General features: G+C 45.9%; 1 protein-coding gene across 1 annotated transcript in view; it reads left to right on the forward strand.

Moving 5' to 3' along the window:
- Positions 1-23811, forward strand: part of THBS4 (thrombospondin 4) — a 48972-nt gene that overhangs the window by 22882 nt on the left and 2279 nt on the right. Inside the window, exons 9-20 of the mRNA XM_060091784.1 lie at positions 1627-1695; positions 9021-9173; positions 12294-12398; positions 13308-13415; positions 13722-13881; positions 15193-15311; positions 16388-16440; positions 19214-19407; positions 20780-20958; positions 21594-21642; positions 21736-21932; positions 22571-22743. Coding sequence (XP_059947767.1) covers positions 1627-1695; positions 9021-9173; positions 12294-12398; positions 13308-13415; positions 13722-13881; positions 15193-15311; positions 16388-16440; positions 19214-19407; positions 20780-20958; positions 21594-21642; positions 21736-21932; positions 22571-22743 — 1559 coding nt within the window. The remainder of the gene's footprint in view (positions 1-1626; positions 1696-9020; positions 9174-12293; positions 12399-13307; positions 13416-13721; positions 13882-15192; positions 15312-16387; positions 16441-19213; positions 19408-20779; positions 20959-21593; positions 21643-21735; positions 21933-22570; positions 22744-23811) is intronic.

Genomic DNA, 23811 nt, shown 5'->3' on the forward strand with positions numbered 1-23811 from the left:
GGCTGAAGTTGTGGCCTTTTAATCTCTAATTACCAACAGAAAACCTTTGGTTGGTTCCCACCTCTGTCCATATAACCTTTTACCTCCCTGAGCGGCCAAGGGTGTGCAGAAGAATGTCCTCATGCACTGCGGGCACATTAGGAAGTTTTCCAACTGATTTCACCAAGGCTAGTGAGGAGGAAGCTAGTCAACTGGGATAATCGAGTAGCACTAGGAAAGCAGTGAAGGGGGTGATCCTGGACATGTGGCATGATTCAGCCTTACTTTGTTGGTAGCTTTTTTGAACATTTCCTCCCCCCAGTTAACTTAAGAACTGGGGAAGCGAAAGCTTTGAAAAATTAGGTCACTTTCATAGAGTCATTGTTGCTGATCAGAAGCTGTTTTAGAGATGAGAGGATTTCAAGAGTAGAAATAATCCCCTGAGGAAACCTGCCTTTCTTCTTATATAAGCCGTAAATTGCTGTAAAGCACTCAAGCAGTTTGTGACCGTCTCCGTTTATTTCCAAATGTTCTACCATATCCTGGCCATTATTTAACTGACTGACCGTGAAATTCTTTTTGATGTTTTCAGCCCTTAAAAATGGTTGGTCTATAAATATATTTTACTACCTTACGGAAATTATTAGCTTTAAAGGAGGGCAGACGTTCATTATTTCCTAGCAGCCTATCAAAGGATCCTAGAGGGCATCATTTTTTAGACTAGAAAAAGGAGCCAAGCTCGACACACAGGAATGACAAGAAGCCATTGGAGTAATGACCTAAGTTTGTCTTCCTCTTCTCTAAAGACAGAATCGCCAAGACTAAGCTAAGGAAAATAGACAAAAAGAACAGAAGGTGCTTTATGTAAGCTAGGAAGGAGCCCTTCCAGTGGATTTCCAGAATATGGTAGAATGAACTCAAGTCAAAGGGAACCAACTTGCTAAAATTAAACAACAAATTTTAATGCATGACCAATATCAAAAGAAAGAAAAGGAAATGTGCAGGTTCGAGAAACAAAGAGGGAACTCAAAGTCAGAGCTGTGGGTGGAAACTGATGTCACAGCAGCTCATGGGAGGTGGGAGATGGTTTTAGGTCCTCCAAGTGGGAAACTGGGGTTCAAGCACTATGTGGGTATAGCAGATGTAGTCTTGAACCTTTAGAAAGACCTAATACCCCTGAAGAAAGCCAGAAGCCTTAGAAAGCTACCCTACTTATTACAAGGAGATGAGAAAACTTTCTTAGCCCCCCAAAGTCAACAGGAAGCTTGATGGCAACTTTGGGACATGGTTGACAGAAATGACAGCTGCCCACAACAAATCAAAGCTCCAAGCTTGTAAGACTTATAGTCATGAGCTCCGAACCTGTGTTACACATAGAATGCAGAAACAGAAGCCCCCGAATTGACATAAAAACCAGCCCTAGAGCAGTAAAATCCCCAGAACCCTGGCTAATATCACTTTGTGAAGAGACTCCAAAACTCAGGGCAAGTGGGACACCCTCAAGCAAAAGCAGGGCCACTAAGGATATACTCTGATCACCAGCCTACCTGAAATTGCATGTCCTCGCTTCACACAAGATGTCAAAACAAAGCAAAATGTATTTGTCTTTCTACTTAAACAGTGTCCCTTTAAACGTCTCTGCACTAGGTCTGCACTGACATTGATGAGTGTCGCAGTGGAGCGTGTGTTCTCAATTCTATCTGTGTTAACACTTTGGTGAGTATTTTTCATGGCTCTTGTTATGGAAGACCAGTTATTAAAACAAGTATGTGTACATAAATCATAACCCCAAAACACATGGAGAACATATGGGCATAATATATTTGATTTGCAAGTGAGGATAAAAGTTTGTGCTGAAAAACAGTTTTTAATGTAAGAGTAATTTATAAGTAATTTTCTATATAAGAATGATTTTATATGGGAATTCCCTTGTGGTCCAGTGGTTAGGACTCTGCGCGGTCACTAATGAGGGCTCGGGTTCAATCCCTGGTCGGGGAACTAAGATCCCGCAAGCTGTGTGGCGTGGCCAAAATAATAATAATAATAATAATTTTATAAATGCCAAATTTGTTCTTTATCTTCTCTCAAAGTTGCAGTGTTGGGGTTTCGGGGTTTTGGGTTTTTTTGGTTTTTTTTATACAGCAGGTTCTTATGAGTCATCACTTTTATACACATCAGTGTATACATGTCAATACCAATCTCCCAATTCATCACACCACCACACCCACCCCCCGCGGCTTTCCCCCCTTGGTGTCCATACGTTTCTTCTCTACATCTGTGTCTCTATTTCTGCCCTGCAAACCAGTTCACCTGTACCATTTTTCTAGGTTCCACATACATGCGTTAATATACGATATTTGTTTTCCTCTTTCTGACTTACTTCACTCTGTATGATACTCTCTGGGTCCATCCAAGTCTCTACAAATGACCCAATTTCGTTCCTTTTTATGGCTGAGCAATATTCCATTGTATATATGTGCCACATCTTCTTTATCCATTTGTCTGTCAGTGGGCATTTAGGTTGTTTCCATGACCTGGCTGTTGTAAACAGTGCTGCTATGAACATTGGGGTGCATGTGTGTTTTGCAATTATGGTTTTCTCTGGGTATATGCCCAGTAGTGGGATTGCTGGGTCATATGGTAATTCTATTTTTAGTTTTTTAAGGACCCTCCATACTGTTGTTCATAGTGGCTGTATCCATTTACATTCCCACCAACAGTGCAAAAGGGTTCCCTTTTCTCCACACCCTCTCCAGCATTTGTTGTTTGTAGATTTTCTGATGATGCCTATTCTAACTGGTGTGAGGTGATACCTCATTGTAGTTTTGATTTGCATTTCTCTAATGATTAGTGATGGTGAGCAGCTTTTCATGTGCTTCTTGGCCATCTGTATGTCTTCTTTGGAGAAATGTCTATTTAGGTCTTCTGCCCATTTTTGGATTGGGTTGTTTGTTTTTTTAGTATTGAGCTGCATGAGCTCTTTATATATTTTGGAGATTAATCCTTTGTCCGTTGATTTGTTTGCAAATATTTTCTCCCATTCTGAGGGTTGTCTTTTCGTGTTGTTTATGGTTTCCTTTGCTGTGCAAAAGCTTTGAAGTTTCATTAGTTCCCATTTGTTTATTTTTGTTTTTATTTCCATTCCTCTAGGAGGTGGATCAAAAAAGATCTTGCTGTGATTTATGTCAAAGAGTGTTCTTCCTATGTTTTCCTCTAAGAGTTTTAGTGTCCAGTCTTACATTTAGATCTCTAATCCATTTTGAGTTTATTTTTGTGTATGGTGTTGGGGAGTGTTCTAATTTCATTCTTTTACATGTAGCTGTCCAGTTTTCCCAGCACCACTTACTGAAGAGACTCTTTTCTCCATTGTATATCCTTGCCTCCTTTGTCATAGATTAGTTGACCATAGGTGCATGGCTTTATCTCTGGGCTTTCTATCTTGTTCCATTGATCTATGTTTCTGTATTGTGCCAGTACCATATTGTCTTGATTACTGTAGCTTTATATTATACTCTGAAGTCAGGGAGTCTGATTCCTCCAGCTCCATTTTTTTCCCCCAAGACTGCTTTGGCTATTTGGGGTCTTTTGTGTCTCCATACAGATTTTAAGATTTTTTGTTCTAGTTCTGTAAAAAAAAGGCCATTGGTAATTTGATAGGAATTGGATTGAATCTGTAGATTGCTTTGGGTAGTATAGTCATTTTCACAATATTGATTCTTCCAATCCAAGAACATGGAATATCTCTCCATCTGTTGGTATCATCTTTAATTTCTTTCATCAGTGTCTTATAGTTTTCTGCATACAGGTCTTTTGTCTCCCTAGGTAGGTTTATTCCTAGGTATTTTATTCTTTTTGTTGCTGTGGTAAATGTGAGTATTTCCTTAATTTCTGTTTCAGATTTTTCATCATTAGTGTATAGGAATGCAAGAGATTTCTGTGCATTAATTTTGTATCCTGCAACTTTACCAAATTCATTGATTAGCTCTAGTAGTTTTCTGGTGGCATTTTTAGGATTCTCTATGTATAGTATCATGTCATCTGCAAACAGTGACAGTTTTACTTCTTTTCCAATTTGTATTCCTTTTATTTCTTTTTCTTCTCTGATTGCTGTGGCTAGGACTTCCAAAACTATGTTGAATAATAGTGGCAAGAGTGGATATCCTTGTCTTTTTCCTGATCTTAGAGGAAATGATTTCAGTTTTTCACCATTGAGAACGATGTTTGCTGTGGGTTTGTCATATATGGCCCTTATTATGTTGAGGTAGGTTCCCTCTATGCCCACTTTATGGAGAGTTTTTACCATAAATGGGTGTTGAATTTTGTCGTAAGCTTTTTCTGCATCTCTTGAGATGATCATATGGTTTTTCTTCTTCAATTTGTTAATATGGTGTATCACATTGATTGATTTGCATATATTGAAGAATCCTTGCATCCCTGGGATAAATCCCACTTGGTCATGTTGTATGATTCTTTTAATGTGTTGTTGGATTCTGTTTGCTAGTATTTTGTTGAGGATTTTTGCATCTGTATTCATCAGTGATATTGGTCTGTAATTTTCTTTTTTTGTAGTATCTTTGTCTGGTTTTGTGTGATGGTGGCCTCATAGAATGAGTTTGGGAGTGTTCCTTCCTCTGCAATGATTTGGAAGAGTTTGAGAAGGATGGGTGTTAGCTCTTCTCTAAATGTTTGATAGAATTCACCTGTGAAGCCATCTGGTCCTGGACTTTTGTTTGTTGGAAGATTTTTAATCACAGTTTCAACTTCACTCCTTGTGATTCGTCTGTTCATATTTTCTATTTCTTCCTGGTTCAGTCTTGGAAGGTTATACCTTTCTACGAATGTGTCCATTTCTTCCAAGTTGTCCATTTTATTGGCATACAGTTGCTTGTAGTAGTCTCTTAGGATGCTTTGTGTTTCTGCAGCATCTGTTGTAACTTCTGCTTTTTCATTTCTAATTTTATTGATTTGAGTCCTCTCCCTCTTTTTCTTGATGAGTCTGGCTAATGGTTTATCAATTTTGTTGATCTTCTCAAAGAACCAGCTTTTAGTTTTATTGATCTTTGCTATTGTTTTCTTAGTTTCTATTTCATTTATGTCTGCTCTGATCTTTATGATTTCTTTCCTTCTGCTAACTTTGGGTTTTGTTTGTTCTTCTTTCTCTAGTTCCTTTATGTGTAAGGTTAGATTGTTTATTTGAGATTTTTCTTGTGTCTTGAGGTAGGCTTGTATAGCTGTAAACTTCTCTCTTAGAACTGCTTTCGCTGAATCCCATAGGTTTTGGATCGTCATGTTTTCATTGTCATTTGTCTCTAGGTATTTTTTGATTTCCTCTTGGTTATTTAGTAACGTATTGTTTAGCCTCCATGTGTTTGTGTTTTTTACGGTTTTTTTCCCTGTAATTGATTTCTAATCTCATAACGTTGTGGTTATAAAAGATGCTTGATATGATTTCAATTTTCTTAAATTTACTGAGGCTTGATTTGTGACCCAAGATGTGATCTATCCTGGAGGATGTTCCGTGCGCACTTGAGAAGAAAGTGTAATATGCTGTTTTTGGATGGAATGTCCTATAAATATCAGTTAAATCTATCTGGTCTATTGTGTCATTTAAAGCTTGTGTTTCCTTATTAATTTTTTGTTTGGATGATCTGTCCATTGGTGTAAGTGAGGTGTTAAAGTCCCCCACTATTATTGTGTGACTGTTGATTTCCTCTTTTATAGCTGTTAGCAGTTGCCTTATGTATTGAGGTGCTCCTATGTTGGGTGCATATATATTTACAATTGTTATATCTTCTTCTTGGATTGATCCCCTGATCATTATGTAGTGTCCTTCCTTGTCTCTTGTAACATTGTTTATTTTAAAGTCTATTTTATCTGATATGAGTATTGCTACTCCAGCTGTCTTTTGATTTCCATTTGTATGGAATATCTTTTTCCATGCCCTCACTTTCAGTCTGAATGTGTCCCTAGGTCGGAAGTGGGTCTCTTGTAGACAGCATATAAATGGGTCTTGTTTTTGTATCCATTCAGCAAGCCTGTGTCTTTTGGTTGGAGCATTTAATCCATTCACGTTTAGGGTAATTATTGATATATATGTTCCTATGACCATTTTCTTAATTGGTTTGGGTTTGTTTTTGTAGGTCCTTTTCTTCTCTTGTGTTTCCCACTTAGAGAAGTTCCTTTAGCATTTGTTGTAGAGCTGGTTTGGTGGTGCTGAATTCTCTTGGCTTTTGCTTGTCTGTAAAGCTTTTGATTTCTCCATCAAATCTGAATGACATCCTTGCCAGGTACAGTAATCTTGGTTGTAGGTTCTTCCCTTTCATCACTTTAAGTATATCATGCCACTCCCTTCTGGCTTGTAGAGTTTCTGCTGAGAAATCAGCTGTTAACCTTATGGGAGTTCCCTTGTGTGTTATTTGTTGTTTTTCTCTTGTTGCTTTTAATAATTTTTCTTTGTCTTTAATTTTTGCCAATTTGATTACTATGTGTCTCGGTGTGTTTCTCCTTGGGTTTATCCTGTATTAGACTCTCTGTGCTTCCTGGACTTGGGTGGCTATTTCCTTTCCCATGTTAGGGAAGTTTTCGACTATAATCTTTTCAAATATTTTCTCTGGTCCTTTCTCTCTCTCTTCTCCTTCTGGGACCCCTATAATGTGAACGTTGTTGCATTTAATGTTGTCCCAGAGGTCTCTTAGGCTGTTTTCATTTCTTTTCATTCTTTTTTCTTTATTCTGTTCCACAGCAGTGAATTCCACCATTCTGTCTTCCAGGTCACTTATCCGTTCTTCTGCCTCAGTTATTCTGCTATTGATTCCTTCTAGTGTAGTTTTCATTTCAGTTATTGTATTGTTCATCTTTGTTTGTTTGTTATTTAATTCTTCTAGGTCTTTGTTAAACATTTCTTGCATCTTCTCGATCTTTGCCTCCATTCTTTTTCCGAGGTCCTGAATCATCTTCACTGTCATTATTCTGAATTCTTTTTCTGGAAGGTTGCGTATCTCTACTTCATTTAGTTGTTTTTCTGGGGTTTTATCTTGTTCCTTCATCTGGTACATAGCCCTCTGCCTTTTCATCTTGTCTATCTTTCTGTGAATGTGGTTTTTGTTCCACAAGCTGCAGGATTGTAGTTCTTGCTTGTGCTCTCTGCCCTCTGGTGGATGAGGCTATCTAAGAGGGTTATGCAAGTTTCCTGATCAGTGTTGGGCTTTTGAATGAATGTTTATTGAATAAAATATTATCATTCTAGTATTTTTTAAATAGGAAGAGCTTTTTAGTTTGTATTAATAGTTCAGTATTCCCAAATATGCATTTTACTCATGACAACACAATTCCTGAATGGTATTCATTATTTTCATAGAACTTCTCAAAAGTCATTTGTATTAAATTAAAATGCCTAACACTTAGTGGGTTGAAATTTTAACTAATCAGATTTGGCTTTTATTCCTGAAAGTTCCTGTTGACTCTTTCCAAGATGATAGGTGTAGCACAGTAGACTGTCAATGAAGGAGCTATTGGCTCCAGGTATGACTGCTTCTCACTTACTGTATGTTCCTGGGAAAGGTTTTTAATCTCCAGGTTCCTAGTTTCCTTATATGTCAAAGCAGTTTATAAATATCAAGTCACTTATTTTAATCCTCACAACAAACCTGTCAATAGGCACTTTTTTTTTTTTTCTGTGCGGTACGCGGGCCTCTCACTGCTGTGGCCTCTCCCGTTGCGGAGCACAGGCTCTGGACACGCAGGCTCAGTGGCCATGGCTCACAGGCCCAGCCACTCTGCGGCATGTGGGATCTTCCCGGACCGGGACATGAACCCGTGTCCCCTGCATCGGCAGGCGGACTCTCAACCACTGCGCCACCAGGGAAGCCCTATAGGCACTATTATTATCCCCATTTTACAGTTGAAGAAACTGAGGCACAGGAAAGTTAAATAATTAGGTGAAGGCCACACATCTCATAAGACATCCAGTCTGGCTGCAGAGCCCTGTTCTTATCCACAGTGCTGCCTAGGAATATACTGGGACTTATTGCTTCTTAGCTTTTTACCAAGACAAAGCTAGTCTGCAGATATGGATTTGGGAGACAGTGACATGAAGGTAATAACTAAAGCTACTCAGGGAGAGGAAAAGTAGACAGTGGAACTGTCTACAAAATAGAACTCTAGAAAACCTCAAAAATGAAGAAGTAGGCAAAGGAAAAAGAGCAGAGAAGCAAAGAAAAGGAAAGAACTGACCAAAGGGAGTCTTTGGAGAGAATTCCCTGGCAGTCCAGTGGTTAGGATTCTCCCAGGGCCTGGGTTCAATCCCTTGTTGGGGAACTAAGATCCCATAAGCCCTGCAGTGTGGGAAAAATAAAATAATAATACTTGGAAAGCATCTTTTCGATTCAGTGATTCAGGGGTTGTGAGTGATCAAAATCATTGAATTGTATAGTTTATGTGGGTGTCTTTCATAATATGTAAAGTCTATCTCAGTGAAAAAAAGAAGTCAGGCTTGCCCTGGAAGTGCCATCGCAATGGAGCTGATAGCTCACTTGCCAGGTTTCTTCCACAGCACCCCACCTCATCAAGAATTCTCAGTGCAAGGCCAACGACATTTCTCTGTTCCTTTGTCACTTGATTGTTAAAAAAAAAGAAAAAGCCAAATGAACATTAAAAAATTTTTTCTCATTTGCTTTTTAACCAAACCGTGTTCTTTGTCCCCAGAGTAAATTTTCTCGCTCCACCTCCCAGGACTTCACTGGAGTTTTCAGCCCTTTCCTCCTTGCCCTCCACAGTGGAGCCGGCAAATCGAAGTGGCTCACTGGCCAGCCTTCTCCCTTCGATTGTGTTCCTTCATGCCTCCATGACCTGCTGTGGCTTCCAGTCTGGTCGTGTCTCCCCCAGTACTCACGCAGTGTTATAAGACATCCACATAAGCAGAGGCAGGCATGGGGCTCACTTCTTCCTGGCATCATCGAGCACATGTGAAAATAGACACAAGCGCCGTACCTTTGCCCACAGGTCTGAGGCCCTGGCTCACCGTCTTGCTCTGCCCCCTACAGGGGTCTTATCGCTGTGGGCCTTGTAAACCAGGGTACACTGGTGATCAGACGAGGGGATGCAAAATGGAAAGGAGCTGCAGGAATCCAGAACTGAACCCTTGCAGCGTGAACGCACAGTGCATTGAAGAGAGGCTGGGGGATGTGACGTGCGTGGTAAGTTGTTTGCTACTTGCTTTATCATTTTCCCCCTTCCATTTGAAACACCACACCTCTCCGGTTTCTACTTGCTTCAGGGTAAAAGTACTCAAGAATGAAAGCAATTCCATCAAAGTAAACAAAGGATGTAGTAATAACAGAGTCAGCTGAGTTTGTGGGGAGCAATCTGAAGTCCACCTAACCATCAGCCACCCTCTTTCTCTCCCTCTTGGCCGTGGGTCGGCACCATCCCCTTGGGCACCTCGGTGGTGGAGCCCCAGCTCCCAGCCACCCCCTCCGGAAGGCCCGAGAAGTGAGCAGCCGGAGAGGAAGGAGCCTCCTTCTCTCCCTTCCGACTGCTGCCCTGGCTGCTTGTTTATATGAGCGCACTGCTGCCTTTCCTTACTGTCCTCACCCTGAGGACGTCCAGTTTCAAAATCTGGCCTCATACTCCAGGAGGTGAGCCACGGTGGAGGGGTGGTGGGCTGCTCTTACAAACCCTGGGAGAAAAACCTCCCATCTTCCGCAGCACCCTCTGTTCTCTGTGTCCACCTCGGCCGGGTTCAGGAGTAGCTCAGTGGGTGCTCACTCTCCTTCCCATGTGGTTCCCCACCAGGGAGCTGGCCTGGGGAGGAGGAGGTAGGTAGAGGGCAGGGCAGTTGCAGCCTTGCAAGGGTCTCCCTCCAGGCAGGTGTGTAGTGGGCCCTTGGCGAGGAATGAGGTTCATGCCTGCCATCCATCCTGCCCTGGAGTCCTGGGGGATTCTAGGTGCTGCTCAATCAGCCGTCTTCAGCTGCTCACTTCCCTCTTCCTCCCCAGGGAGCCAGGCCCTTTAGAGTTGGGGGTTCATAGGTTCATGGCGATCACCCTGAGGGGCAGGATGGATCCTGGGAGACTTTTTCTCTCTCCTTTATACCTCAAACTCAGACTCCCTTACCTTCATGTTCTCAGAATTTTCTACAATGGGCATATCACTTTCAAATAGGAAAAATGAGAAGAATCAAAACTAAGAGAAATAACTGTGATGACACCAGCTCTCTCCAGCAGCACAGATAATTTGTAACAAGATACTGATGAAGGAATGGGCTGGGTTCAAGGGGGAGAAAAAAATCAACAGTTCCTCTAATTCCTGTTGATGGGGCATGTTTATTCCCATTGAGAGGCAAGCGTATATCTTTGTTTAAATCCTCATTTTCTGTGAACAAATTAATGATTCCCCTGGGATGGTGGGTGATGAGGCTCTTCATGTGTTTTTTTTTCTTAATGTGTTTTTGAATTTGTAATAAGGCACAATGACAGATGGCAGAGGATTAATACACTTGGTGTGACTAAAATAAGTTAATCTGCCAGAAAATGGCTCATTAAAACATACTTGTTCCTAGAGGAAATCTTTTCTTCATTAAAATGAGTCAAGGACCATAGCCCATGGCTGAGCTTTCCAGGCCTTCTGAAGGCCCTGCTGAAGCAGTTGAACAGAAATAGGGGTAGTTACTGGGAGGGGTGTCTTTGGATCCTGCCTTCTACATCTCTGGTTGCAGAAGCGGGGTGTACATGATTGAGAACAGACAGGCTGCAGCTTAGGAAGTCACTGGTCTTAAATCACCTTATTTTGATTCATGAGGGCAGGAAATTTAACATTTACTCGTGAAGTTTCTCTTTCCTTGGCCCTGTTCCCCCAACTCTTACCCGCCCCTGCCTTGCTGGTTCCCTGTCATTTCCCAGGCCCCCTTGTCTCCCGTCCCTTCTGCAGTTCTGCCTGCCCCTCCTCGGGCACCTATCCTGCTCCTGAGCTGAGCTCCCAGGTACCACCTCATACCCAGGACACCGCTTATGGAAGGTTTTCCTTTCTCTTGGGTTTATCATTCATCCTTTAGCCAGGCCAACTACATGGAATATCAGAGGGAGAACTCAAAGTGCCTGTTAACCAAATATATGTGGCAGAAAACATTGAACTGGGACAGTCTTGAGTTCAAGTCCCAGCTCTGAGACCTTGGGCAAGGGACTTAGCCACTCTGAGCTGAGTCCACTCTTTTGTAAAATGGGACTTTTTTGTAAAAGTCCACTCTTTTTGTAAAAAGTGATGACCTTGCAGCATCACTGTAAGGACTGGAGAAAATGCCTATAGAGTCTGGTATAGAGTAATGGGTATTTTAATGCCTCTTCTGCTGACAATGAAGGCTTGCTCTCAGCAGCTGGTGGTGGCACGGAACTTGGGTAGACTTTTCCAGAAACGTAGAGAACATGCAGACAGCCCTACACCTGTGGGAATCTTCACCTATTAAAAGATATGAGTAGAGGTAAAGCACTTTGGAAGGTTCCTGCTGTGGTGGAAATTGATCTAGAAGACCATTCGATTCAGAGATACGACTGTGGCTCCAGAATGCTAAGGAAGGTGCCACAGCAGCTGCTCCACCCTTGTGTGCATTCATTTCCACTGGGAGAAGAAATTGGATTATCATATGGAGAACATTTTGACAATAATTCAAAAGTACAAATACAAATACCCTTTGAACCAAGAATTTCATACTAAGAAGCCAGTACACGTGCAGAATGATAAATGTCCTCGAATTCTTTGTGGCAGCATTGTTTGCAACAGAAAAAGGTTTTAACGACTTGACACTGACCAGTAGGGGACTGGCTGAATTAATTGAGGTGCATGCATTCCACTTTATGTATGATATATCTGTGCCCATTAAAAAGGAAGACACAAATCTACATGTGGTAATGTGAAAAGAGTTCTAAGATATAATGTTAATTTTTTAAAAATCAAGGTACAGAGCAGTGTTTATATGTGTGCTACCAATTGTGCTGAAGGACAAAAAGAGAAAAAGAATGTACGTGTGTTTGCTGGTCTCTGCCCAGCATGTCTCTGAAAGTATTCATGAGAGCAGATTGCCTTGGTTCCTGAGCCAGGGTGCAAGAGCAGGAAGGAGTTAGGAGTTTTCACTCTCCCTTTGTACTTTTTGAATTTTGAACCATTAGACCATTCAAAACACAATTTAATAGTTTGAAAATCCTGCAAACAAAGCTTTCTGGCCCTCCCTCTGGGGATGCACACACAGGAGCAGAGGCCCCTGTCAGGCCCTGGCCTCCCACCAGGCTCAGCTCCTGGGCTCCTGACGGGTTTTCCCTTCACAGTGTGGGGTTGGCTGGGCTGGTGACGGCTACATCTGTGGAAAGGACGTGGACATTGACAGCTACCCTGACGAAGAATTGCTGTGCTCTGCCAGGAACTGCAGAAAGGTAAGGGGGACGAGCAGGGGAAAAACACACACACACACGCACATGCACGCACATTCACTCTGTGGCTTTCCAAAGCCACATCTTATATGGGGCAGAGGTTCTTTGGGTTCCATTTAAAATTGTATTTTTGAAGTAGCTGCATCGCAAATGTAGCAAAACAGCCATCAACAATAAAGCCAGAGAGGTAGGGACTTCCCTGGTGGCACAGTGGTTAAGAATCCGCGCAGGAGACACAGGTTCGAGCCCTGGTCCGGGAAGATCCCACATGCCGCAGAGCAACTAAGCCCGTGCGCCACAACTACTGAACCTGCACTCTAGAGCCCACGAGCCACAACTGCTGAGCCCACGTGCCACAACTACTGAAGCCCGTGTGCCTAGAGCCCTACTCTGCAACAAAGAGTAGCCCCCGCTCACCGCAACTAGAGAAAGTGTGCAGCAATGAAGACCCAACGCAGCCAAAAATAAATAAGTGTATTTTAAAAAGCCAGACAGGTACAAGCAGAAATAGTTTTTGACTTAAGACAGATGGAGATGGGGATGGGGGAAATGGGGAGAAGTTGATGAAAGGGTGCAAACTTTCTGCCATGAGATGAATAAGATCTAAGGATCTAATGTAGAACATGGTGACTATAGTTGATAACACTGTACTGTACTGTATAGTTGAAATTTGCTAAGAGTAGAACTTAAATGTTCTCAGCAAAAAAAAAAAAAAAAATGGGGAGATAAACATGTGAGGTGATGCATATGTTAATTAACTCAATGGGGGAATCCCTTCACAATATCAATGTATATCAAATCGTCACATTATACACTTTAAATGTGTTGCAATTTTATTTGTCAGTTATACCTCAATAAAGCTGAAAAGATACAAATGTAGATGTGTCTCTGAGCTGTGTTTCTCCAACTTAGGACAACTGCAAGTATGTGCCAAACTCCGGCCAAGAGGATGCAGACGGAGATGGCCTTGGAGATGCCTGTGATGAGGATGCTGATGGAGATGGGATCCTGAATGAGCAGGTAGGTACCTGCTTTGCTGGGAGGGCCTATGAATTGCCATGTACCAGGGATGGTGGAAGAAAGGCCGTGAAGTCAACTATTTATATTAATCATCCCAATTGTCTGTTTCCATGCCTGCGTTCCCATAGCACTGAAATTTTTTATTCTAAGATTCTGAAATGTTTATAAAACTGATGAACTTGGGCCTCCTGAGTTGCGACATCTCATGCCAGTTGGGGGAAGGTTGGCTGGCATCCACCGCAGGACCAGGCACACCGTGGGGATTCAGTAAAGGTCAGAGTTAATGTTGGTCTTTTGATCCTTTAGGATAACTGTGTCCTGATTCACAATGTGGACCAGAGGAACGGTGACAAAGATATCTTTGGGGATGCCTGTGATAACTGCCGGAATGTCCTAAATAATGACCAGAAGGACACTGACGGGGATGGAAAGGGAGATGCCTGCGATGACGACATGGATGGAGATGGTGGGTGTGTCTTGCTTAGTCTTTTACTTGGGACTCATTTGTCCTTTTTCCCCTTGTTCTCTCTTAGAAGCAGGAATAGAATGACTGACTCTGAGGGCCTTCCCGCTCCAGGGGGTTCCACACGGCCTGTGCCTGGAAGCCCCAAGGCCCACTTGTTTCTGTGGAAGAAGAACCCTGGTGTTCTGGGAACTCTACATCATTGCCAGAAACTGTGTAGTGATCCGTTCGAGCAGTGTCTTGTCAGGGATGTGACTTTGTAGGGCATCTGTCTTCCCAGACTGCAGCTTTCCTCCCTCCCCACCATCCTTTTCATGCATAAGGGTCCTGGAAGTGGAGGACTGAGGTAGAGGGGCTGAGCAGAGTCATGGGATGCAGCCCTGGGTCAGGCTTCTCCTGGAGAGAATCGGGCATTTCCCAGGAGCCTGGGAAGAGCTGTCAGGCAGGGCGGCTGCATCACTCAGCTCCAGGGTCCACTGAAGGGGCCTCGTATTGTGGTCTGTGTGAATAGCACCTCTGGAGCACAACTCTGGAGCCTCACAGGCCGTGAGGAAGGACATTCGTTCCTGTATAGCTTCCGTAACATATAGATGACTATCATCGAAGTATAGGCTGGATCCGATAGTTTCTGAAAAACACATCACAACACAGGACCTTGAAGGAATTCCCTTTTAGAAGTACACTACACCCACCACTAACCAACACACACCCCACACTCCAGACTATTCACATGTCTCTAAAACATGACCCCACCTTCTGTAAGCCTGACTGATGGTAAACCAGCTCAGCGAAACAAACAAAAAACGCCCCGAGTTGTAGCATTTGCCAGTTTCCATTATGTAAATACCACTCCCACCATCACTGGTTCCAGGGTACCAAGAGGAGATGACATGACTGAACGGGAAGCTGGGGAGAAATGGGTAGACTGGCCTGACTCCAGCACACCACTGCCTGAGCCCCGGGGCCCTTGTCCTAGCTCACACACCCGTGAGGTTCTCCCTCTCCAGGGTCGGCCCACCTAGCCCTCATGACCCCCTCATCTGGTTGCAGTGATAGCCCTTGATATCTTCAACAAATTCTAACTCAGTGGATAAATGCCTCAGGTCACTCTTCTTTTTTAAGTCTCCCAGAATCCATCCTTTGACATGACCTCCAGGTAACTGCTGGAAAAGGTATGGCTTTCTGAGGATGGCCCAGGCAGACATTACCTACTGTGTGCCATGTGCTGGCCTGATCTCTACAGCACCTGGAAGTCTGTGCTCCAGATCTTTCTGTGATGTTCACCTGACTCAGGGAAGCATTCCTTTCTCATAGGCATAAAAAACATCCTGGACAACTGCCAGAAAGTTCCCAACCGTGATCAACAGGACAAAGATGGTGATGGCGTGGGGGATGCCTGTGACAGCTGTCCTGATGTCAGCAACCCTAACCAGGTTAGTAGGATCCAGGGGAACCCAAACTCTAGGCTGAACTCCCCAATGCAGAGACCCGTGTAAGACACATGTCTGGAAGAACCCAGCCGAGCCCGCCAGCCCAGTTCTTTGCTGTTGCCTTATACCTAACAGCAGAGGTGGTGAAATTGTGTACTTAAGCCTGGACGTGATGGGAAGAACATTACAGGAGGTCTGAGGCCTTCTGGACTAATCTCACAGGCTGTGAAGTCCCTGGGAGGTTAGAAATAGGAGTTTGGGGGGTTTCTTAAAACTTACTTGGCTGCGCTGGGTCTTAGTTGCAGCACGTGGGCTCTTCATTGCTGTGTGCAGGATCTTTAGTTGCGGCATGCAGGATCTAGTTCCCTGACCAGGGATCGAACCCAGGCTCCCTGCATTGGGAGCACAGAGTCTTAACTGCTGGACCACCGGGGAAGTCCCAGTAATAGTTTAATGATGCCCAAAACAAGTTGTTTTTTTGCTGAAAGGAAAATGCAATGTGGAAATTAACCATTGGGAGCCTCATGTCCCTTTCATCCCCAAATCCCAACAACAGCCTATGTATGGACATTTCAGATCGGGTTCAGTCAGCGACGTGCTGTTTCCCTTCTCTCTCCTCCTTCCTGTCTGGATAATTGGGTATGATGTGTCACTTATTTTTAAAGCCCTGAGAGAGGGGCGTCATTATTGCCCTCTGACTCACTCCCATTCTGGCTCAATTCCAAAATGCAGAAGCAAAGCAAAATCTGTTTGCCTTGTCCCCGTGCCTGTGGCTGGCTCCCTTCCGACCCATGCCAGAGTGCCACGTCTCCACCTGCCACCATGCTGCCCCAGCGCCCTTCTCCAATCAGCTCATCTGGTGTGTAGGCAGCCCATCCTTGGAGCTTGATATTTTGGAAGGCTTTTTTGAAAATTCAGCATTGTGCCTACACCAATATGGTGTTGTCCTTTTGCAGTTTGCACCACCCCAATTCCAGAGAAATAATTCCTGAGATCCAGTGATGATGGGCTGGGTCTGCCTTCTCCGGAACATTCTGTGCAGGCCCAGGGGTAACTAACACGTTTTGTTCTCTTTGCAGTCTGACGTGGATAACGATCTGGTTGGGGACTCCTGTGACACCAATCAGGACAGGTATGGCATGTTTCCCAGCTGCACAGGGCTGATGAAAATTCCAGAGAAAGTGTTCTCTTTCAGAGCTCTCTGTTGCTACCATGCTTTGGGATCTCTCTGGGCAGATTGAGTTGCTGGAGGGACAATAGCCCTGTCTTTGGTCAGGGTCACTGCACCTCCATGAATGGGGGAGTTGACGGTACCAGGCGGGGCCACTAGGCACTCAAGCAACTGAGACTCTGTCACAGAAGAGGCGGTGTAGCATCATGCTTTAGGGATGGGCTCTGGAGCAACACAGCTAGATATAAATCCCAGCTCCTCCACTTACACATTAGCTTACCTTAGGCAAGTTACCTCATCTCTCTGTGCCTCCATTTTCTCATCTGTAAAATGGGGATGGAAATGGAATGTACCTCTTAAGACTATTGTGAAAGTTGAGTTAATTTACGGAAAGTACATATTACAGTTTCTGTTGCATAGATGTTAGCTCTTTTGCTGTTATATTCTTTCAGCTCAGGAAAGCTTCACCATCATCCCAAAATAGAGAGCTGTCAGTGTGCTGAGGGAATCACTGTTATTTCATTGTCCTTGGAATTTTTTCTTTCAGTTTTATTTGGGTGGAGTTGTTCTATGCAAATGAATGTTGTCAGCCCTTCTAGCCCCACATGGATGGAGTCCTACGTTAAGACACGGGGCTGGATCAGCTGCTATAGGAACATCAAAAATGTAGGCATGGCCAGCTCTGCCCTAGAGGTACCTGTCGTCCAAGACTCTAAACCCTTTCGTCTCTGTAGGGAATCATAGGGGCAGCAGGACAGGGGTGAGAGAGGGAAAGGAGTCTAAAAGACAAAGCAGGAAGAAACATAGCTACCCTTCTCAACCTCTTCTCAGAGGCAGCCCTACAGGCAGCAGCTCCCAAGCCCAGCCTTGCTCAAGGACAGCTCCTATCAAGTCCTTGTGCTCTGTGTCCGTGATGCACAGTACATGCCAGCTAAGTGAACGTCAACAGACTTCTCAGTCTCTGAGTCTCAATTTCTTCATCTGCAAAGTAGAGAGAATTAAATGCCAAGTGATGGTAAAAATGAAAGATAATGTAGGTAAAGCCCCTACCTACAGTGCCGGCCCTCAGAGGACCTGCAGGAAACGGTAACTGAGGTATTAGTGTTATCACAGCATGAGGAGAGGAGAGGCAAGTCGGTGACAGTTTGACATAGGATGTCTCTGTTTTTGAGGGGAAGATGCGACTGGTACCCTGACAGCTTCCCTCAATCATGTACATCAAGAATGTTCCCTGTTGCAGGTCATCCTGCGCTCTCAGTGCCATCTAAGTGATTTCTAAAATATCCTGTCCCACCAGCCTCTAGATTTGCTGCCTAAAATAAATAACTCATTCCACTACATTTTAATCCCCACAGACTTGAGGACAGAAACTGCTTGGTTTTGCATAAAAATGTTCAGGGCTGTATGGAATGGCTGCTAATGGAAATAGCTCAGTCTTATGGTTTGGAAAGCAGCCCTGCCACATGCCCAGGAATTCCACTGTTGGAGTTCTGTCACCTGCTGCCTGTCGGGGTTGACCTCACTTTCTCTGGGACCCATCTGGGAAGCACTGGCCTGAAGGGCGTGGACTGGCCCCTGGCTTCCCGTCCTTGTCCCATTGTGGACGGCGTGGGGCAGTTGCTGGTCCAGGACGGGCTGTGGGTGGTGCCCGTGAAAGGAGTATCTGCTCTAATCCAGAGTAGCCGTGGGAGGCCTCCATCAACTCAGGGAAGCCTGGGGACAGGGCAGACTCATCCTCAGGTGGCCGTTAGGCCTGGAAAGAAGGAATGTCAGGTGGGCAGAGAACGAGGGTTCCGAGAAGTGCGTTAGCCCAGGACCCGAGCCCAGCCTACGTGCTCAGTTCTTGGGACGGGCGGCCCTGCTGTTCCTGCCCTTCTCCCTGTGCATTCACATCTGACGCTTCTCAGGCTTCTTGGCCAGGCATGGTGAAGAGTCATAGAGAAGGAAACACCATAGGGCTTCCCAAGAGCCAGACACTTAGAAGTGTTTTTCTTCTATTAAAACGTAACATGTGGGCTTCCCTGGTGGCGCAGTGGTTGAGAGTCCGCCTGCCGATGCAGGGGACACGGGTTCGTGCCCCGATCCCGGAAGATCCCACATGCCGCGGAGCGGCTGGGCCCGCGAGCCATGGCCGCGGAGCCTGTGTGTCCGGAGCCTGTGCTCCACAACGGGAGAGGCCACAGCAGTGAGAGGCCCGCGTACAGCAAAAAAAAAAAAAAAAAAAAAAAAAAAAAAACGTAACATGCAAAATTCTAATCCCTTAATCATTTAATCTTCCCAACAACCCTGTGAGGTAGGCTGTTATTATTCCCATGGTACAGGGGAGGATGCTGAGCCGTAGAGGGGTAAGTGTCACGTCCGGGGCCCAGCGCTGGTGCACAGCTGAGCCAGGACTCACAGCAGGCAGTGAGTCCACCGCCCCTCACTTTGTTCCCCTCCCACTTTCTCTGTCGGGGGTCACAGTCGTGCCCAGGGACTGAAAGGAGCACCTGGTGACAAAAATCACAGAAGTTGGCCCTTATTTTGAATAGAAAATGATCTACTTGTTTCAACAGGTTGGAGAAGTGGGAAATGGACTCTGAGGCCCATAAGGCAGCCTCATCTAAAGACCTGTGGGGTTGATAAAAGACCAAGCCTGGTTAAGACCCCAAACCCAAACTCTCCCTCCTGAGAACTGGATTCTTTGTGTCCTCTGCTGAACTGGGCCGCAAACCCTCTCTCCTTTCTCCCACAGTGACGGAGATGGGCACCAGGACAGTACAGACAACTGCCCCACTGTCATTAATAGTGCCCAGCTGGACACTGATAAGGATGGAATTGGTGACGAGTGTGATGACGATGATGATAACGATGGCATCCCAGACCTGGCGCCCCCTGGACCAGACAACTGCCGGCTGGTCCCCAACCCTGGCCAGGAGGACGGCAACAGTAAGTGGGCTCAGCCCAGGGCTCCCTTCAGCCAGGCACACGGTGGCCCACCTCTGCCAGGGCCCCAGCTTCTCGGAGCAGCCACAACTCGTCTGGACAGTAGACATCTGCTAGACACCAGTCTCCACCTGTCAGAGAAGAGCTGCTTCTGCGCAGCCCTAGGATGAGACCACGCGGGGCAGGGAAGCAGCCGCGTGCTCCCCATCCGGGCTTGGAGAGCTGCTCCACCATCTTGCTTGTGCCTTTCACCAGAGTCACAGAGCAGGAGCAGGATGGAGGGGAGGGCACCGCAGCGCTGCGTGATGCCTGCAGGGGGCCAAGCTGTTAAGGAAAGGTACGCACAGAGCCAGAAACGGGACAGCACAGGGGTGAGGACAGTGGTGAGCGTGGGGGTGCGTTGGTGAGGGCATGCCCAGCCCAGCATGCAAATTCAAATTTTAATACCATCTGCCAGCTGGACAAAAGACACTGGGCTATATTCAGCCTAAGGATCACTGTAAATTATTCCTAGATTTTGGTGACCATAATTTCCCTGCTTTTTATGCGTCATAGTCCAGAAAGTACTGTAGACATTTGCTTATGTAAGGTCAGGCTTAAGATCCACCAGTTGGGGCTTCCCTGGTGGCGCAGTGGTTGAGAGTCCGCCTGCCGATGCAGGGGACGCGGGTTCGTGCCCCGGTCCGGGAAGATCCCACATGCCGCGGAGCGGCTGGGCCCGTGAGCCATGGCCGCTGAGCCTGCGCGTCCAGAGCCTGTGCTCCACAACGGGAGAGGCCACAACAGTGAGAGGCCCATGTACTGCAAAAAAAAAAAAAAAAAAAAAAGATCCACTAGTTGTGAAACCCCTGTCCTAGAGGACAGCCAGGGTTTCCTGTCAGGTCAACTTTGAAGTGTACTTTCTTTAAGATTTTTTTTTTTTTGATGTGGACCATTTTTAAAGTCTTTATTGAATTTGTTACAATATTGCTTCTGTTTTATGTTTTGGTTTTTTGGCTGCGAGGCATGTGGGACCCTAGCTCCCCAACCAGGGATCGAACCCATACCCCCTGCCTTGGAAGGTGTAGTCTTAACCACTGGACCACCAGGGAAGTCCCTTGTCAGGTCATCCTTGGACAGTTGCCCTCCACTCTGTCCCTAGGAAATCCTTTTGATCACCTGCAGTGGGGTTCACTCACCTGCAGTGGGGTTCACCAACCCACCACGAGGACCCCGGGGCCGGCTCAGACACGGCTGATTCCAGGACTCCTCACTCCACGCAGAGCTGGGTCTTGGGCTGTCTCTGCTCCTTGCCCAGCCCCTCCCTGTCATGGAGGGGGTGGCTTGGGGGTAGTAGGCATTACTGAACTGCCCCCCTCCTCCTCCACCCCCGTAGGTGACGGCGTGGGGGACATCTGCGAGGCAGACTTCGACCACGACCAGGTCATCGATCGGATCGACGTGTGCCCGGAGAATGCAGAGGTCACCCTGACCGACTTCAGGGCCTATCAGACGGTGGTCCTGGACCCTGAAGGGGACGCCCAGATTGATCCCAATTGGGTGGTCCTGAACCAGGTGAGGGTCATGCGGTTGGCACCGGCTCAGTGTTACCTCTCAACACAGGCCCTTCTGAGAGTAGTGGGTAAATGTTGAGGGTGCTGACCTCGAGCCAGGCACTGTTCCACGTCGTGTTTGTTCCTCTCAACAACCCTGTGACAGAGCTCTTTCATTAGCCTCGTTTTACAGATGATGAGCTCAAGTGTTACAAAGCTTGAATGATTACTCATGGTAGCACTGCAGGTAAGCAGCTAAGATTGCTGGATTTGGGACCTAGGCAGTCTGACCCTAGAGCCATGCTCCTAGATGCTCCGGTGTGTCCTCCTCCCTGTGGACCTAAAGAAGACAGGCACAGAGAGGCTTAGTAGGTTTTCCAGTGTCACCCAGGAGGTCACATTCATTAGAAGCATATGTTCTCTAATTAAGGGTTTATTGACTCAGCTTAAGTGACAGTTTTAGCAAAACTATTTCTACTTAGCTTTGAGGGGTTTTTGTTGTTTTTTTCTAAGGGTACGCTCTCTTTGAGCACATAACAAGGTAGAGCAGTTCCTCAGATAATGAAATCTTCACATGGAGGTCTGAGGTTCTGGGCTTCTCTGAGATTATTCTACCCCCTCTAAGGTTAATCTTAACACCTTCAACTCTCTCTGCAGGGCATGGAGATCGTGCAGACCATGAACAGCGATCCAGGCCTGGCAGTGGGTACGTCCAGGGCCTCATCACCACTGGTACAGAATTCTCTTTCCAGCTACTCGTGGGCTTGTCTGTTTTTCTCATCTATTTTGATCTTTACAGGGTACACGGCTTTTAATGGAGTGGACTTTGAAGGGACCTTCCACGTCAACACCCAGACGGACGATGACTATGCTGGCTTTATCTTTGGTTACCAAGACAGTTCCAGCTTCTATGTGGTCATGTGGAAGCAAACAGAGCAGACGTACTGGCAGGCCACCCCGTTCCGAGCTGTTGCAGAACCTGGCATTCAGCTCAAGGTACTCATCTCCCTTTCTTCTGGGCCCTTCACCCACCTTTTAAATTCTGTGTTCTCCCATATGGCATCTATTCATCTAAGGAATTGATGCATTCGTGCCAGCATTCAAGTTAGGGAACACTGGAGCCCATCCAGGGCCTTGCCTTCACTCCTGCGTACAAGCTACATGCTTCCCTCTGGGTGACTGTTGGTGAGAATGTCAGCCCCAGTAGGGCCCAAGAGGTGGGGAGGATTTGGAGGTACATCTTCAGGCACACTCTTTTGGAAACTGGTATTGTGTTTCCTCAGTGGGGCCAACTTTGTACAGGAGGGCTGGGAGGCTACCTCTGTCACTCCTGCTGGGAGGAAAGGCAGAATTCAGAGCCCTCATTGGCCAAATGTGGGGAGCAATGGATTTTCAGCAGGAAAAACATGGGCTGGGTTAGTGGAGTACTGGCCAGTGTGGATTACTGAAAGGCTGGGGGGGGGGAGCATCACAGTAGAAACAGCACTTAAGTGTTTGTTTATGCTTTGTGTCCAGATCCAAAGCCACCAGACTGTAATGGTGAATTCCCACCCCGTCACCACCCCAGGGATGGAGGGTGCAGGAAGGGTGGTCTGTGCATTCTGTTCTAATACCTCTCTCGTGTCGTTGTCCAGGCCGTTAAGTCTAAGACGGGTCCGGGGGAGCATCTCCGCAACTCCCTGTGGCACACCGGGGATACCAGCGACCAGGTCAGGCTGCTGTGGAAGGACTCCAGGAACGTGGGCTGGAAGGACAAGGTGTCCTACCGCTGGTTCCTGCAGCACCGGCCCCAGGTGGGCTACATCAGGTAGGTGCAGCGCCCCCTCCTCCCCGTGCACTTGAAGTAAAGTGCATCCTCCTCCTGCATCGCGGAGCCTTCGCTTCCCTGAGCCGAGGGTCCCTGAGGACACGCTGGGACCTCAGGCTCCCAGCAACGAGGTGGGAGGACAACACCCAGCTCAGACTGACCGCCTGGATGGTAGGGCCAAATTGGGGGTACAAGGACCTTCTGTGGGGGAGGCCTTGGCACCGGAACGGTGATTACCCTCTGCCCCGCTGACCCGTGTGAGGTGAGACGGGCACTGACTCCCATCCACATCCCCATGTGGTCCCTCTGGGCCCTGTATCATCACTTACCCACAAACATTTCACGCTGCAGTGAGTCCCTCACGGTCTGATAAACTCCACGAGGGCAGCACCCATGTCTCATTTTATCTTGGTCTCCCCCGTGCCTGACACAGTGACGACATGTCCCACCCTCGGCATGAACTGACTCTCATGTGAGCTGATGTAATCTGCCTTATTTCCCCGTAGGACTATTTAAAAAAACAAACAACTGTTCTCAGAAGCTAGGATGCCTTAGCACTACATCTTTGAAATTTAGTCAGTGTACTGAAATTTAGTCAGTGTACTTTTCTCTCTCATTCCTCAAACTTAGAGATCAACACCCATGTAGCACTTTTAGGAAGGGTGCTGATTGCTTTCTCCTGACTGGGGGCAAGGAAGCTGCTGAGTGGAAAAAAGCGAATCATGAGGGCTAATTCATATTTTGTCCTTCTTTGAGACATTACATCAAATGTAATCTGTCTCACAGTAAGATGATCATGTGCTCAGCCCTGTTAAGCTTAATGCCCCTTTTTTATGATGTATTTTGAAATGCCCCCTCTGTGTCCCAAAATGAAATCATAGAAAATATAACCTACCTGCACATATTATTTTAGAGAGTCAATCTGATCCCTAATAGAGCAATAATAATTTATAACAAAATCATGTAAATGCTTGGACACAACCACACCCAACACAAAATGAGACAAACACTGGCACCTGTGCCTAGAATCAGTGCAGAGGCGATGTCCTACTACAGATTGGTGTGTTG

The sequence above is a fragment of the Mesoplodon densirostris genome, chromosome 3 (assembly GCF_025265405.1).
Source record: "Mesoplodon densirostris isolate mMesDen1 chromosome 3, mMesDen1 primary haplotype, whole genome shotgun sequence".
Classification (NCBI taxonomy): domain Eukaryota; kingdom Metazoa; phylum Chordata; class Mammalia; order Artiodactyla; family Ziphiidae; genus Mesoplodon; species Mesoplodon densirostris.